The sequence below is a fragment of the Falco cherrug genome, chromosome 11, assembly GCF_023634085.1.
Source record: "Falco cherrug isolate bFalChe1 chromosome 11, bFalChe1.pri, whole genome shotgun sequence".
Taxonomy (NCBI): Eukaryota; Metazoa; Chordata; class Aves; order Falconiformes; family Falconidae; genus Falco; species Falco cherrug.
The window spans coordinates 8153596-8171701 of NC_073707.1; the positions used below are offsets into that span (position 1 = coordinate 8153596).

General features: G+C 44.6%; 1 protein-coding gene across 1 annotated transcript in view; it reads right to left on the bottom strand.

Annotated features, from left to right (window-relative positions):
• Positions 1-573: 573 nt before the first annotated feature.
• HS6ST1 (heparan sulfate 6-O-sulfotransferase 1) overlaps positions 574-18106 on the bottom strand; it is a 201883-nt gene continuing 184350 nt past the window's right edge. The window contains exon 2 of the mRNA XM_055724037.1: positions 574-7485. Coding sequence (XP_055580012.1) covers positions 6777-7485 — 709 coding nt within the window. The 3' untranslated portion in view covers positions 574-6776. The remainder of the gene's footprint in view (positions 7486-18106) is intronic.

Consider the following 18106-nt stretch of genomic DNA (forward strand, 5'->3'; position numbering starts at 1 on the left):
GCGTAAGCATCTAACTATTCTCTCTTACGATATGGTAACACGCTTGTATCGTCACTTTCTTACACGCTAACGTACTAACTTTCACTGTACCAAAACCTGGTGCACAGCTTATTTCAGTTCTGTAACTGGAGAACATTTTCACAGGTCACATTTGGTGAAAGAGCTTCTGAACATGAAACAATAAACATTCTGTTAATTATTCTGTAATGTTTGGTATAACAGCTACCATTTGATAGCTGTTTTCCTTTTTTGCCTGCAAATCTGCTCATTCCAATGCCTGTGAAAAAGGAAACAGAGGGCTGTATAGCATTGAAGGTTGTTAATTTTAGAAAGATGATAGGTTTTAGGAGGTTTGGGCACTTTTTGTAATGTTGGCTCCAGTGTAACAATAGGAATAAACATACCCCAGTTTCTGCTTGATTATTTCTGTGTTAGGAGTTTGGGTTTTTAGTAGAAAACAAATATCTTCCATCAACTCCACCGGCAGCTTTATCTCTGTAATACAGGAAGGCAGACGTATTACACTGAAACAGCATCCAAAGACCAATGCAAGGACAACACACGTGACAGATGCTCAGTTTTTGGGTTTATTTCATCTGCTAACATTCATTCTTGATCTAGACAAAAACAGTTAGATGATTTTTTTAATCCATTTTTTCTTGTGGAAGAAAAGAAAAACCTTTTAACACTTTTTGTAAGATGCTATAAATAAATATATAAAGCTTTAAGTGTTACTTGGCTCAAGTTAAACAGTTGTCTTTTATTTTTGTTGTTTTTAAGTTCCTGAATGGGAAAAAACCAAAGAAAAGTGCAAACCACACACATTCAGCCCAATGGAATGACTCCAGCCACAATCACTTTCAGAGAAGCTGAATCTGTTTGATCTACAATATGGAGGATGGGAGGCGGAGGGACAGCTGTATTTTTTTACCCTCAGTCACACAACTCCTAGAAGACAAGAACTGAGCTCCTTGGTAGGTAATGCACACGAGAAAGACGAGAGGAAGAAAAAGAAAGTCCTGCCTGCATCGCCCTTTCCCTTCCCTGTGCAGAGTGTGCAGCAGAAAGAAGAGACAGTATGAGCAACACCTCAGACAAAAATAAATGACAATGAAAAATAAAATCAGATATCAGTAGGGATGGTGAGAAATCCTGTGGCTGTTGTGTGTTTGCCTGGCAGACTACACACAAACACAGAGGAACTTCACTTTGAGAGAGGGTGGGGATTTTTGTCTTCTCCTTATGAAAAAAAGATGAAAAGGGGCAATAAAAATAAGTTAAATCATATTCCAATATGTACAAAACAAATCACGCTCAGTAAACGATTTGAATATAAAATTATTCATTATAGTACAACTCTCTCAATCCAGTCTGCAGAATTGACACCTGGGGGAAAACAGGGAGGGGGAACTGCAGGGCTTTGAGGAACGAGACAGACTCATTTGCAAATCTCGGGGTTTTTCAGCTTGCGTGGCTAAAACTTACAGAGAGAATCACCTGCAGCTGGGACGATACAGGCTTTAATACCCACGTGCTTATCAGGACTGTGTTCTCCTTGGCAGAACTGCTGTAGATGGGGCAAAACAAACAGCTGCAGATAGCTCAGATCGTGTGCGCAGACACGAGCTCCGCTGCTCGCTGGTTTACCCAAACTGCTGCTAACTGACCTGTGCTTTAAAGGCTTGGCTCAACTGCTGATCGGGAAGCAAATCCTGCATTCACTTCTGCCACTGGAACATGATCTGCTAATATTAGTGAAAACAAGAACAAAAAGATAATGCAGACAGCCCTGTGATTTGAATCCAGCAGATAGTGTGAGTTGCATTCCAAGCGATAGCCCTGGAAATACAATGTTTAGCATAGTCTGTGTTGCAAGTTCCGATAGCGCTACCCATTTCTGTGACACATGGAAAATTCTACGGGACAGGAGGGGGGCTGAGTGACTGAATGCCAGTAAGAAGCTAGAGATGCTTTTAACTCCAGGATATAAGTCTTGGTCAGGGCCTGCTCTGTGATGCTGTCGTTACCTCCTTAGCTGCTCAGTGGCCTCTGGGAAGTGATTTGGTGGGCTCGGAGTGGAACCTTGCTCAGTGCCATGTGTCCGTAGTGCCACTGCGGCGGGCCTTCTGTCTCGCTCGTACTCTCAGCAACTGCGCTGCCCTTCCTGCTCCTACAGGACAGCCCTGGGAGAGGGGATTCAAAAGCTTGTTGGGATCTTGCTTATGCTGCTTCCATTGCCACCTCAGTTTTGTAAGCAAGTAAGGGACGACGGGATGCAAAAGTATCAGCCTGAAGTGCTCCCCACTTCTTGCAGAATGTTGGGCATGAAGGGAGAATTTCAGGCAAGCCAGAAATTCCCACTGATCGTTTGTTGAAAGTTGGGGTGGGATTTTTGGATGACTTTGAACCCCGTGACAGCCTGGGTCTGCAACCTTATGAGTCAATCCTGCATTCTGTGATCTGGGTAGGGTACACAAGGTGGCATCTGACTGCCTGGGAAACTTTGGAGGAGGAAAACTCCTTCAACAGAGCTAGCTGTGATGAGACAAATAAGCAATAAAAACTTTTCTTCAGCAACGACACCCACCAAGCAGTGACGTTAACACTGTTCAGGTGACTAAAGGCAAAAAAGATCTCCTCCTCCTTAGCACTGCAGTGTGCCTCAGCCTCTCCTCCATCCCAGGGCAGGAATGGAGTCTGCGGGGAACCCCCCCGCAGAGCATCACCCTCGTCTGCCGGCATGCAGGGTTCAGCACTGTAAGACGGCAGAGGCTGAAAGCCATCATCTTGGGTCTGGCACCAAATAACTGCCTGTCCAAAATGCTCCCTCACACTAACACTGCTGACTGTGTAAACCCTTAGCTATACCTCACACAGCCCCATCATTTGTAAAGACTCTTCGTGGAGTATCCCCAGAAGCAGGGCAGAAACGCTGTGGGATGGACAAGTGTCTGACTAGGTAAAATCTGAATTCGAGGGGAACTGCCTCACCACCTCCAGTAAGTGCCAGGTCGTGGCCTTGCACCTGCCCTCACTGTACCCAGCACTCACCCATCCTGACCTGGATCATGATGCATTGACAGGCCCCCTCAAGAAACACTTCATGTAGTAAAGAAGGTCTCAGTGTGTCTGGAAGTCACAGGAAAAACATTTTGGAAGGAAGGGGCAGATATTGAACAAGAACGTACTATCTGGCCTCTACTTCTGCCCGAGTGCCTTAAAGACGTTGTTCTCCAGTCATTTTAAAACTACACACACATTTTTCATGTTATTGTAGCATCAAATAATCAGTCCTAAAAATAAAAGAAATTGTACCACTTCAAACTGTAGTACATATAAATCACAAAAAACTACATTCACATTATGTTAAAAAAGTTCCCTTAAACCCACTAAAGGAAGAAGACAGTGCCAGGTATGTCCTGCAACCCACGCTCTGGCACACAGCACTAACAATAAATTAATGCATGGCCCACAGCTGCACACAGCCCAGCAGAGCAGCCAGGCTGAGGGATGGCTTTGGGGTCATGCTCTTCATTTCCCACACTTAGAATCTGTTTCAAAGTGCCCGATACTACTCATACCTTGGAGTACCTCTTTAGAGCGTGTAAATTTGTAATTTCCAATGTGCAGGTGGACAAACTGCAGCATCTGCTGGTGCAGGATTTGCAGGAATTTCTGCCTCAGTGCTAAGCTGAGGCCAGCCCTCCTTTTGTGGGTTGAAGCGAACTGTTGACAAGACAGTTTTCAAGATAGTTTCATTTCTTTTGCTTGTTACTGTAATATATTACAAAGAAAATGTTGGAACAAGGTCTTCTACTGACATGCTTCTAAGGTCAGAGGCTGCCTCTGATTTAGGGAACCCTGCAGACAGATCCATTAAAATCCAGCTGGTTACTCAGAGCCCATTCACACAGAAACAACTCAGGCAACCTGGGCCAAATTATGTTACCATTCCTAATCACCCCCAGTCCCGTTTACCGTCCCCCTTTGGTAGATGAGAGCAGAGTCTGGCCGTCAGTACAGCGTGGCGCTCAGAAGCGGTGCCGGCACAGGCAGAGCTGCCTGGGGAGCCCTGCCGGAGCTGCGGTGACCGGCACCTCGGACATGGATTAGCTGCAGGAACCACCTGTGCGTTATTGATCCATAATGCAGGATGCACAGTGAAAAGCCTTTGGGGGAAGCTGCAAACTGTGCATATAAAATGGTTGCTTTTTTTATCTTGTGTATTGGTTTTGTGGGTAATCAGCCCATAAAATTGCGTTTTAAAAATATCAATGTTTTCTCTAGTTACAGCAACACATAAAAGCGCTGGGAACTAGCAGGTGTAGCTCCTCCCAGTCTTGGAATTCAGAGATGAGCAAATGGATTTGTAATACCTTCTGCCCCCAAGCCAACAACCGAAAATTGCTTCATTTTGCTTCCCACTTCTCAGTGAGGCGGAAATGTTTACGGCCAGGCTACACACCGCTGGGAACAAGGGCCATTTTGTGGCAGAAGCACGGCCAGAACCTTACAGACAGCAACACCACGAGCAAATATTGGTACCAGCCGAATGCACGGGTAACAGCATCCCATGGGGCTTGCCGATGGATGAGCGTGTGCTTGTGTGCTCTGCAGCACCAGGATGCAGACCTGATCAAAATCCATCTGAAATCAATAGGAAAGACATCCTTTGACTTTGGTGGACTTTGGATCAGGGCTGTCACAGGGTTGCATTGGAGCCCAAAGTGCTGATTGTATTTTCTGTTCTTCAATTTTTAGTCATTTTAACTCTTCTGCAGAAGAACATCTCCACAAGCAAGGTGTATCCCCTCAGGTGTACACAGAAGAAACAAGGCAGCTCCTCTGCTTAAGGCAGCCCCTCTGCTTAAGGCAGCCCCTCCTTTGCAAAACTCAGGCTGAATTTGAAACTGTTGGAAACAGCATAGAGAGGCAGAGAGAGATTTCAAATACAAACCAAGCAGCACTTCAGTGGATTTGTGTGATGGGAAAGGGACACCGTAAAAATGACACGCTCAAGTTGAATGCATCAGCTCTCTACCTCTCCTCTGGTGACTTCAATGCCATATTTGATCTGCAATTAACGTGGCCTTTGAAAATCAAATCATATTGCATGTGGTTCATACTTTACCAAACAATAGTTGGTTCGGGTCTTACAGGCTGAGTAACAACGGGGTGAGACATGAAACAGGCAAAAACTGCTTCATTTCCATGCTTCCAGCCAAACAAAGAAGTGCTTGCAACAGCAAGAAAATAAGCCATATTTTAATTTGGTGAGTGGGAAGAGGAATTAAGAGATGTCATTGTTGTTCTATGACTCAAAAGTCAGTAAGCTGAACCTGGTTAGACTGTCACCACACTGGAGGATTAAACTTACACGAATCCCTAAAAAACAGCAGTGCAAGAGAGAGAGTTCTGCTTTGAAAGGGGTCTGAGACTAAAAAAAACATTATCCATGATTCCCCTTTCCAGTTTTATGAACACAGCTTGTTCATTTAAAGTATGAGCTGCAGAACAGGCACTCTGCCAAAAGATAATGTGCACCGTCTCATAATTAATTCAGACCCATAGTCAGAAATTTTCACAGCTCTGGAAGAGAGCCTCATCCTGTTCCCACTTAAATTGGTTCTAGTGACTTCACTGAAAGCAGGCTGATGCCCATTATCCCTTGGTAAAAGCAAGTAAAAATAACTGAAAAAAACCTAGAGATACGGGTACATCTGTACGCTTGTTCTAGTTCAGTATTTCACAGAGCAACAAACAAAACAAAATCACCCCCTCATCATGTTCCCATTAATGACTGATTATTTGCAGGGTCTTCCCTGAAACTTGTTCAGATTTATGAGGGAGTATTGCTATTTAAATTCTTCTTCCTTTTTCTTTTAGTATGTAGGATAGGGTTTTCATGTGCTGTTAACACATAATACTGATGAGAGCATGAGCGGCAGTTGTGTAGGGTGACAGGATGGCATGTGAGTGCACGTTTGAGCCTATGTGGAATTTGATCGGCTTTTAACTTGTTTTGGGACCTGCCTGTGAAACCAGCCTGGGAGCTCTGTGCATGAATTCCCTATGATTTTTGTGATGAAGTTGCGTATGTATATGTGATACCAGTGCAATGTATCAAAACCGCTGTGCTAAGTACATATCCTAGGCCATAGTCAATTTGCTTTAATGTTTCTCATCCTCTGATGTTTTTCTTCTTTTATTTTTATGGTACTCTACTTTTTGGCAGTGGCTGCCAGCTGAAATGAGGTGGCTGCCCTTGTGCTCTGATCACTGCCTGACAGGACAGCACATCCTCAGCTCAGTCACCATTATCATTTACTTACAAACAATGCAATTCCCATCCCACCTCCAAGAACACCCGCAAAAGAAAACCTCTGTTTCCTTGTTTTTCATTAATGTATCTTTATATCATTATGCTTAGGGGATAAACAGGCCTAAAAAATCCTACTCCTGCCATTTGTGTTTGAATTGTGAGGATAAGAAACATTCTTTTGTATTTGGCCTTAAGAGTGGGTAACTGAATTTGTGCATTTTTTACCTCTGCATTAACATGTTGACCCTTTTTTTATGTATTTATTTATTTTTTTTAAGAATCTCATCGGTCTTGTAAGAAACAGTAAAAAGACCCTATGCTTAAGGAAGCAATCTATCTTCTGTTTTACAGACTTGCTTTTAAATAAAATATTTTTTGTTGTTTTTGTAATTTTACTTCCATGATCTTTTATATGGAAACCCTAGAATATCATCGATATAAAAGTCTGCCTAGGCTACCACTTCTCTATAATATGGCTGATGTAGTCCTCAGTGGGCAAGCGTCCTTGCTCTTCGGTCTCTTCCTTGGGAAGTGCTTCATTGGACCGGTGAAGAAGCCTCTCTTCCCGATTCTTTATCCTCTGCTCCATCCTCTCGAGCTGCCGTTTGTACTGGTAGCGCTGCTGGAAGAGGTCCTTTGCATAGTCATAGAGCTGCATGTCCAAGTCATTGAGCTCCTCAATCCTCCTGATGGTGTCGTTATCCACTTCCACCCCTCCTGCCCTGGTGCTGTTGTACTGCATAAAGGGCCGGATGAATTTCAGATTAAAAGTTCTCTCAAACAGGTACTGAGTCTTTCTCTGGAACTCTGTCAGGCCGAAGAAGGCCATGTCTTTGAGGTTCTTTTTTGCACTCTCCAGCAGGATCTGCGCTCGCTTGTTCTCTGGGATGAAAGACATGTTGTAGCAGCCCACTAAGCTCAAGTCAGCCAACATCCTCACTTGGCGGTTGTTGGCCAGATTATATGGGCAATCCATGAACTCCTGCAGCGTGCAGCCTGACCAGTCCGTGCCTTCATAGCACGACGGCAGCTCTTCAGGAGTTGGTGTCCTGCCATCACACATGTGCAAGGAGGTCTTCCAAGTAGCTCCTCGTTGGACGTGACGCCATTCGCTGAGGTAACGAGATACGGGGTCTCTCAGCAGTGTGATGTAGTAAAATTTTCTATGAGAAGAAGAGAAAAGAAAATAAATACTCTGCTAGTAACAAGAAAGATGCTTGGCAAGCTGAGGTCTAGTGCAGGTATCAAAAAGACAAAAGTAAATCAACAACACATCCCACTGTACTCTGGGTTTATTTTCTTCTTGCAGCATCTCATGGGAAGTACTTTGTGCATCGTTAGCCCCACGTTCCTCTTTCTCATTGCCACCATTGTAGCCTTGCCAAGCAGTAACACTTTCACCAGGACATCCATTTCCAGCAACAGACTGCAATGTCAGAACAAATCATCAGGAGTCAACCCATCTACCGACTTGAGAGAGCAGCTCTGACCTCCGGGGCCGCCTGGCCTTTCACGCGCCCTGCAGACCAACCCGGCCCCGCTCTACCGGACAGCCCAGCCACCGGGCTGCTCAGGACCTGCACCCATCATTTTCACTTCATGCAGATGCTGGCCAGGACACCTACTGCTTGATTGATCTGGCTGCCAAGCTGAAAAGTGGGAGTCTGCAGTGAGTAGCATGGTAACACCACAGGAGCATAAGTGAAAAATAACGGGAAAGCAGGAATGCAATATGCTAGAGAAGGCATGAGTTGACAACCAGCAATGGTAACAATAATTTATTCTTATTTCAGCTAATCTGCTATCAACTCAAAAAAACTTAAGACACACTTCTGACACATGAGACCCAACAGGAGGAAAAAGCGAGACAATCAGGAGGAACACACAAAGTGACATGGGGTGTTCTTGCTGTTCCAAGTATAATGAAGTCCCCAACAATACAAGCTGTCCCTTGAACTGAAAATATGACAGCTGTCTGGTACAAAGAGACCCACCCCGAGCCTGGATAAAGTTCTGGGATTGATAGCGATGGTGGTCTGCAACAACCCTCTCCAGACAAAGGATAGGCATTTTTTCCCTAACTTCCAGTAGTTTGGGACTATGCTGTCTCTGAGTGCTTCTAGAACAAAGAAGTATCTTCTCTAGCTGCTAAAGCTGGCAAGGAATTAAATCCACACGTGCTCCCGCTGCACGGCGCTGTGTGACACTGTGCCCAAACAGGAGCACCTGGCTTTGGCAGGGTAACACACACACGCTACTGGAAATGTTTCACATAGGGGTAGCGGCGGATTCATTTCCCCACCAGAAATGGATCTTTGGAATGCTGCTATGGCTTGCTGCCCTGCCAGCATGGCTTGGGAGAGCTGAATGTGCCGGTCATTGCGAGGGCACAGCACAGTTTGTTGAGGAAAAAAAAAAAAGTGAAAAAAATTCTGCTTTGGCTAATATTAACACCCCCATATTTTCCTAGCACCTTCAATATTATTCTTCCTAGCAGTAACCTATATTACTGCAATAAGAGTAATTTAGTTTTAAGAAAATATATCAAAGACATTGCCTGGGCAGTCTGATTTTAAGGAATATTTGCTTTCCCAATTTATTGCTAACTTGCTAAAGGTTCTTCCAAAGCGGTAAATTTTGGTCTTTCCAACAATGGCAATGGGTGTCCACTCCAGCTCCTCTCGTGCCTTCTGCCTTCAGAACTAGGGCTGGTAAAACCATTTGCTATTTTTGGAAACCTTTCCATCTCTCTTCATAGCAAAGGTATCACACTGTCTAGTAGTACTGTCTAGTACCGTGTAGAGGGAGAGGGGTGAAGGAAGTGGAGCAGAGTGCATATGAGAAACACTTCCCTTATATTTACCTCTTTTTCCTTCATTTACATTGCAGCCTGTAAAGATTCAACTACCCAGACTGAGATGTAGCTATGATTTATACAGACAGTGCTAAGAAACCTCTAACAGATGGGGATAAAATATGACAGTGGAAGGAAAAGGAAAGCAATGATGAATGCCAGATGTTCAAGTGACAGACATTGATGCTAAACACTAGCAGCATTTTTTGACTTGTGAACTGTAGTGGACTTTTTATTTACACCAATGTAACCCAAAGGTTGCATTTTTTGCTGAAGCAGGTTGAAGTCAATTATTATTATGTGGCATACAGAAGCAACTAGAAGTTTCACCTAAGATCAGGGACTCATTTGTGAGGTATCCAAAGACACAGGAGGAGCTGATTCCTGTCCAAACCTGCAGTCTGTACAAGTATGCATAAGGAAAATAAGAAGAATTAGCATTTGTATTTTGTAGATAGGGGAATATAAAATTATACTAAATGATGTGCATAAAGTCACATGGGTGTCTGTGGCAGAGTTTGCAGGAATCTGATTCCTGTAAGCCTGAGTCCAGTCTCTCCTCACCCCCTGCCACCATCATGCAAAGGTTCTAGGGTCCATTGAAACGAAGACAACTTGAAAAGGACAAGGACTGAAAAAGGGATAAGGAGCAAGTGTTTCTTTCTTCACACCTGGACTATAAGAGCTGTTATCTTAGTTGAGGCCATACAGTGGTCAGTATTCTACCACGAGCAATCTCTCGCCAAGATTCATCTCAATGAATAGAAACCACAGGAAAGCAGGGCACATTTTTTGAAATTGTACTGGATTTGATGTGCCACCTTCCGGGTCTGTCACAAAGAAAAGCACTTGAAGGAAAGGAGCTTGCCTTCTAACACTGAAAAAAGATGTACCTTTGGAAGCTGGAATAAAGGCCCCTGGAGGTACTTTAGGAAGCTGCCCCAATGGAAGCATAAATAAAAAAACCCAAACAAACCAACAACCAACCAACCAGAGACTGCAGTGCAAAAGGGTAGTTTAAACCACCCAAGCTGAGATGCATTGCTGGCATACAGAAAGGTATGCTCCCAAACCTGTATTTAGCTTTCTGGAAGGATATTAGCTTCAGAGGTGCAGATTCCCTCGGCTCTCAGCGGAGTGAACAGCACACCTTTAGGAAGACGGGGGCTCCAGGAACCAGAGAGATGAGCCACTTTGATATTAGATGAATGACCATGGAAGTATTCACCCAAGGTACTTAAGATACTGAAGTTTCCATTCTCAAACTGTGACTTGGGGATTGCCTTTATGTTCAGAGGAAAGTTAGATCTCTCTGGAAAGCATCATCCATTAGCATCATTGGTATTAACACTGTGAGCCGAGAGGTTGGGGGAACTTTGCGCCAGTGTGGTTGAGAACACAGGCAGTGCCACTTGTCAGCAGTGGCTTGAAATTTATGAGGAACTGCATGACTAGTAAGTTCTCCTTTGTCATCAGAGATAAAATAAACCCATAAAATACATGCAGCTGTGAGTGCCCTTCCTTTCAGCATGGTGCCCCAGACAGCTACTTAACTTAAGTATTCCTAAAGGCTCATTTCAGAAGCGTGGTCTTCTCCTAGCCCAGATGGTTCCACTCAATGCTTCCTCATAAAAAATCCAAATAGCCCCGGTTTGGTCATGCAATGCCAAGTCTCACTGGCCTTCCTGGAGTTAACAAGCTTGAGCAAGAAAAATGGACATTCTAGTTAGTAAGGCATTTCTTTTCTTTTTCTTCCCATGTGAAGCTGGGAAGAACAGCATTACTACTCCTGCAGACTCCCCTTCCACATATCCATGGGGTTGTGATCCCCAAGAGGACAAAGAAAAGCAGAAGCTGAAGTCACACCTCTGCCTTGCCCTGCGTTACTGTCCCTGGCAGACCCAATCCACCTGAAGCCTCCTGGGGCATTTGCAACTTCAGTGCTGCAACTTGGATCTGCATGCAAGCTGCAGGTTCTGTCTGAGGAAAGAACCGCTAGCGTATTTATTAAACAGAGCACAGTGAAATCATGTTTTTGATAAACAACCCTGTATTGGAACTGAAGTTTCAGAGAACAAAATCCAGTATTAGAAAGGTAGGGCAAGCTTGTGGCTGCGGTACACAAATGAATTCAGGAAACTTCAGTGAAAGTCCCCCTTCTGTCAAAATTAGCCTGCGTGCCCCAGACAAATCTCTCTCTCTCTGCCTCCCTTTCCCATGTGTGAAGGGCTGACAATGTCTCCTTTGTCTATTTTGGCAATTCAAAACATAACATCTTTTGGAGCAGGAACTGTCTCCTTCAATGATTATGCAAAGCCCCTGTTTCAGCATGGATTGAGGTCAGAGGACAATAGTTAACTTGAGGCATATTTTCATGACACAGGCATCAGGGGCACTGTTGCCCTACAGGACTCCCATCCCAGCCCTCTCCTTCCCATTCTCACATAGCAGCACAAAGCAGCCTTAGTTTTGCCAGCAGAGAGGTTTTTTTGTTTATTTTTTTTTCTTTTCTTTTCTTTTCTTTTTTTTTTTTTCAGGGCCATGCTGCAAATGCAGTCACTGAGGAGATCTGGGTTAAAAAAACCCCTTTCTTGCAGACGTGAGGGAGTGGCTGAAGCCCCCATTTAGTAATATTCTGCCTTAATTCCTGTCAGCAGGTTCCTCAGCTAATGAAGGGGAAATGAAACCCCTCTTCCTCTAAAAAAACAATTCCTTCTCTTTTGCTAATAACCAGTCAACATAATTCTGAGAAAGTGACAGATTCTAAATATGATTCTATTATCTCTCTTCAGTTCATTTCCATTTATGCTTTCCTACACTCCTATTTGATATACCCTTCTTACTTCCCACTGCTGGTCTCTAAAATCTGCCAAGAATTGCTTATTTGACTGTGCAATCCCCTATTCTTCGCTGTGATTAAATGCTTCCCTCCCACACGGCCAAAATACGTTATTTTTTATTTCTACAGGTTCTTCACCGAGCTTTCAAGCATCCCTCACAGGAAAAGCAAAATCTATAACAAGTCCGTCTTGACTACTGTGGTGGTGGTGGCCTTCCATCAGATAAAGAGCAAAATAAGGATAGCCACTTCCAAACAGAAATGCTTCATCCCACCTGCCAGGAGGGGGAAGGGGAAGGAAGCTGCATAGGTCAGCTTCAACCGTATAACCCCAATCTGTCAAAGCAACATGCCCCCAGGCTACAATTTTTCTACAGCTGAAGAAAAAAATAATAAAAAAAATCTATGTCCTTGCTGAATTAACTGAACTGAACAGGGTGTCTGCCAGCTTGTAGGAATGAGAAACACTGTTTTGTTTAAGAGAAGTAGTAATGCAAACCGGTGGCTGTGTTAAGGCATCTTTGTAAGCCAAACCCATGTATTACGCACTCCTCAGATCATTGGTGAGGGTCCTTATCCGATTCATCCTGGCTCTCACCTTAACAGAGTTTATCACCAAAACGCCCAGCGCTTTGCCTCCCACCAGCGACATGGAAACGTGCACCCACCCTGCCGTCAGCCCGCAGGGACCCCGGGAAGCACCGGAGCAGCCAGCACCCATACTGTGACCCTCCCCTCCTAGAGGCAGTTAAGGGGGATTATTAGGTAACGGTTATCCCCACTGCAGACGGCCAGCGTATCCTGACGGAGCTGTTCCTGCAGTGACTTACAGGTACGTGTAAAGGTGAGTCAGGTGTCTCCAGTGATGGATGAGCTGAGAGCGTGGCAGGTGGAAGTTTATCAGGAATTTATATCCTCATTAGAAAGTCATACTGAATGTTACCTACAAATAAGAGGTGTATGAAAAACTGTTCTACCCTTCTGTACAAAGCCACAAAATGACCTTCTGCGGTGGTGGGGACCTCTGGGGTGCAGAACGCTCTCCAGCTCACCCCACCGCTCGCTTCAGTGGGAGCTGCCTCCTGCCTCGCTCGCCACCGCCACACCAAACCTGCTTCCCGCTTGTAAAGCCCGGCCTTGGGAAGGCTCCACAGATTTCCCTTTTCCTCCACCGTCACATTTCTTGCATAACAAAACAAACCCTCAGTTAGAGATCGGAATTTAATATATGTACAATGATTACTTCCTTTGGTAGCAAATAGCCCTAATTCTCCTCAGTCTATTTCCTCTCATCTGGTGTTCATTTAGACTCTTCCTGCATTTCACACACAATAAACTCTTCAGCCTTTTAAAAGTCAGAGAAAAAGAAAACCCCAAACAAAAAAACCCAAATAAAAATAAACAAACCTCTTCTGTTCCCTATGTTTAAATAAAGGTTGCCACAGAAAACACCAAAAGCCAAGAAACTGAACAGCAAAGCCAAGCCGCCAGGACTCGGACTGCGTAAACACATACAAGGTTTTTCTGTTCCAGTAAACAAGGGGGGGTGGGGGGTGTCTACAACAAGCCCGTGTTTGCTTTGGTAACTGCGTTTGTTTTGCAGTTGTGTTCATTTGGCCTGATGGTCTCTGCTCTTGGGACTCTCCTGCATGAAAAGATATGATGTTCTGAAATGTTAAGAACCCACCTTTACACGGGCTCTGCTCACCCTCCAGACCACCGCTCAGGGACCCTGCCTAGGGTCTGATTTCCCCATGGGCCAGCTCCCGATGCAGCGGTAAGACTCTGGTACTACGGACAAATGGACGTGCTTTCCTTCCAAATGGACAAATTAAACTCTCAGGCTCTCTTGGCAGGATGCAATCCAGTGGGGAGGTTTCTACATACACAAGGGTGGGTTTCAGCAGGGAAAACCCAGTGTTTCAGTCCAGCTACGGAGCAGAGGTGTGGGGGGGGCGACTCCCTTTCACAACCTGGCTCTGTTTTTGAGAGTTTGAACAAAAAACTGCTGTATGAATGCCAGGCAGTGTGGGGGTGCTCCAGAAACCACGCGCCTGCTTACCCTAACCTCGGGCATATGCCATGCGGAGTCTCACATGTCACACCAGCTCCCAGAAACCACAGAAACCTGATCTGCACCCCCAGCCCCTCCGTGGGGCAACGGGGGAGTGAAAAGGGCCGCTCTCCCAGGGGAGCATAAATGCAGTTTAACACAAAATGTATTCCTCCATTCCCAAGAAAGGGGTTTCCAAGTGTATTCTGGAGTCTGTGGAAGACCCTGGCCTAGCAGCCCAGTGCCTGAGTGCCTGCTGGGTGCTCGGAGCTGTGTATCCTTGCGGACACGACTTGTCTAACTCCTCTGAAACACAGGATGGGGTGTGAGCACCAGCAGCCCCTGAGTAAAGCACATTTCTAGAGCTGGCAACACTTATATAGCTTTAGGGCTGCAGCCTTATCTGCTGCCCTTCCAGTTCACAGTTCCTGCCCAGGAGAACTGCAGCTGGACTAGATGATCGCTGCAGGTCCCTTCCACCTGAACTATTCTAGTCTAAAAACCTCTTGGGGAAGAACAGATTAAAAATGGAAAAACAGAGTCAACTCTAATTCCAGCAGCTACAACACCGGCTGAAGTCGTAAGTAGGTCTGTACCAGATTTCAGAGTGTAAATGAACCTGAGATTACTTAGGTCTGATCTTTTGGATTTAAATAGATGTAGAGTCAGAATCTATTACATATTTCTGTCTTCTAGTAGGAATTAAAATGTGTTATATTCATTAAAGATACGCTTAAAAATACTAGGACTATTTAACCCTGAGTTAAAAAGAAACCCTAATTTAACTGTGAGTAGGCATGCATGAAGAGTCACATCTCTCTTTTCTCCCTGTGTATTTCAAAAAATGTGGAGGATTTTGAATTCTTCACAATCCTGGTGATGCAGCCTTTCATCACACAATGACTGGTCAGTGCTGTCAGCATTGCAGTGCCTGCCAGGGAGTGTGAAGCTTGTGCGTGTGTGTACCTGCGTGTACCAAACACAACACACCTGTCTTGCCAAGGCAGTAGAAGAGGTAACAGAAGCAGACAATGAAGAAGGACACAAAAGAGCAAGCATCAGCTCAGGCATTTCACACGAAGATCAACCACCCTGCCGGCCACTCAGCACAACTTGAAACAAAAGCTCCCCTTTTGGTGTTTCCAAGACATGCATGGGCTCCAAGTCACAGCTTTAAAAACACCGGACAGAATCAAACACAGTTGCAAAGGCCTTCTCCAGCCTGGTGGTGAAGAATCCTGCAGACATGACACCAAGGAAAAGATCAATCTGTGTGCTCGATCCGGACACCCTGCAGCAATCCAGCCTTGATTCTGGAATTTGCAGGAGTGGCAATGTCTGCACGTGCCCCTGCACACACAGCGGCTGCAGTGCAGGAACAGCATGGTGTGAGATGTCTCTATTTAAAGTTGACCTACAAAGAAAGGTAGGTCTACAAAGCAATAGTTGGAATACTATTACGTAGATATTCCTTTTTACATAGATACTCCTTCTGCATTATACTGGCAAAGGCTGCAGAGATGGAGTGGAGGTACAAAGGATGCACGTCAGCCCGCAGGGCAGATGGGTGAAACTGTGGTTTCTTAAAAAGTTGGGAGGACACGTGCAGCCTTGACACCCAGCTTGGGAGTGGTGGGATGCTACAGACTGTTCCATGTGGAGGAGCCATACATGGTAACGCAAGGGAGCATTTCACCTTTGGAATCAAATACAGCATCGAGATGGGTATGGTTGGTTATTAATTCCTCTGAAACCATCAGAAATGGACACTTTCAGGATCATTTTCTCCATAGATGAAATGAGGGTATCCTTTTACCTTGTGTCTGTGTTGTGCACTACTGATACTTGCTGTGCTCATCATAGGCTGTTACACACTCCGCCCCAGTTCAGATTTGTTAGCAATACACTACTAACGGGCTTTTACCCAGGCAACAACTATGCTCCTGTCACCCTTGTGTCTCATGACTGTTTTATACCCAATTAGCAGAATACACACAGACTATGAGTTTTAACATCTCTGCTTTTCAAGAGAATTGAGCTGCTGTGTAAGCACAAGAATTTCCTGTTGCATTGTCTCTTGCAAACAAGTTAATCTAAAAAAAGATACACAACATGTTACGAACCTTAGGAGTGAGCCACCAGTTCATTTTTCAAAATGACAGATGTGATGAAAATTGGCCAAAGGGCTGGGAAAAAAAAGTGGGGGTCAGGGAGAGGGGAGCAGTTGGGGGTGGAGAAGAAGGCATTCCAGAGCCCTCTGGAGCCTTGGACTCCTCTAGGACCCATTAAAAGCTTATGTTACTCACACCATTTATAAACAAGTGCTTTCTTTTGCCATCATAACCTTCCTTATATCAAGCGCTTTAGGAAGTGTTGACTGCTGTCTTCTACTGAAGCAAGGCACCAAAAATGACGGCAAGTTACAAATCAAGTACCTTTGATTTATTACCTTTCCCAGGTTCCAGGAGGTTTGTTGTGATTCCTAAGTGACCTTAGTAAACCGACTAATCAATAGCACATCTGAATGCTGACAGACTGCAATGGAAAGTTTCACTGCCAGAAGGATTACATCAGTGCTGGCAGAGGACAGACGGTAGAAATGTGGACTGCAACCCATGCCTATTCTTTGCATTCTTTTGCTTTTATTATTGCCCCTGCTGTCACCAAGGTTGGAAATTTCAGGATGTAAAAAACCTGCTGTTCCCCATAAGAAAAGTTTTCACTCCCCTCACTTATTTGCTCTATCACAGAGACCTTCATTTTTACTGATTTTAGCATTACACAAAACACAGACTTTTGTAACACATTACAGCCATATTTACTATACAATATTTGCTGGAAGAGTACTGTAGCCCCTATTTTTTTTCAGTTTCTCCCTGTATGTTAGCTGCATTAGAGTCAAGCAAGAAACAAATCAACCCCTGAAGAGTACCAAGACATTTGCAATGAGACACTGAACTTTTCATCTCTGTGTCAGAGACCAATTTGCATTAGATAGGTAATGTAAGACAGCCGTTTTCACCCCAGAACTAGACAGTTCAAGTGGAAAACATTTGGGGTGTCATTCTAGCTCCAGGGGATAAGTGCTGTCCCTTAATAAACTGCCAGTGCAGGCTGCCATGTTATCAGGGAGCCCGAACTTTCAAGTCTCCCCCTCATCATCAGGACTGAGATGCACTGGTTCTGCACGGAAATCTGCACAGCTTTGTACTGTCTTTGCCCTGGGAAGAGAGAGAATGCCAGGGATTCAGCCTCTCCAGGGGTCAAGATGCATACAATGAATAAAATGAGTGCATATTTTACCTAATAAAGCAGGATTTCTGCATCTGATTCCTGCTCACTTCAGGATGCAGAAGAAAGAACGGGGATATTGCGACACAGAAAAAAGAAAATCAGAAGCAAGTTGAAATAGCGCAAAGACAAAGCAGAACTAACTATGCAATATGCAAAGATATTTATCCAAATGAGCTGCAAACAAAGCAGATAGGCTGGAATTTGCATTTTCTTTTGAATGGTAAGCCAGCTTGTCTTGTGAATCACAGGAGCTCCACTGGCAATGAGATTCAAGAAAGATTCAAGAAAAGTGTAACAGCATGACAGATGGGAAATATGTCTCCTTGAAGAAGATTAAATTATAAAGAAACCATACAGAAAGATTAAGGGAGCAAGAGTAGTCAGAGGAGCAGATATTGATCGCTTATGCAGGACAATTGAATTCCTTGGCAACTGCCTGCCTCAGCCAAAAGGGTTGCAATATTTGTGTCAGGCAGCTGCAGCTGCCATACAGACACCCGTGAGTTGCTCGTGGATCAATCTTGTTCCAATCAAAAATTGATGGATGGCTACTTTTATTGATCGGAGGGGGAAGGCTCAGGAAACAGAACTGAGATTCACAGAATTTTGAAACTAGATTGACATGTCCTGGGCATATAAGTAAACATTATAGCTTTCAACTGGCCCGGGCACATCAAGAAACAAGACATCCCAAGGAAGAAAACCACAAAGAGCAGCACAACCCATTCCTGGAGGCAGCCACAG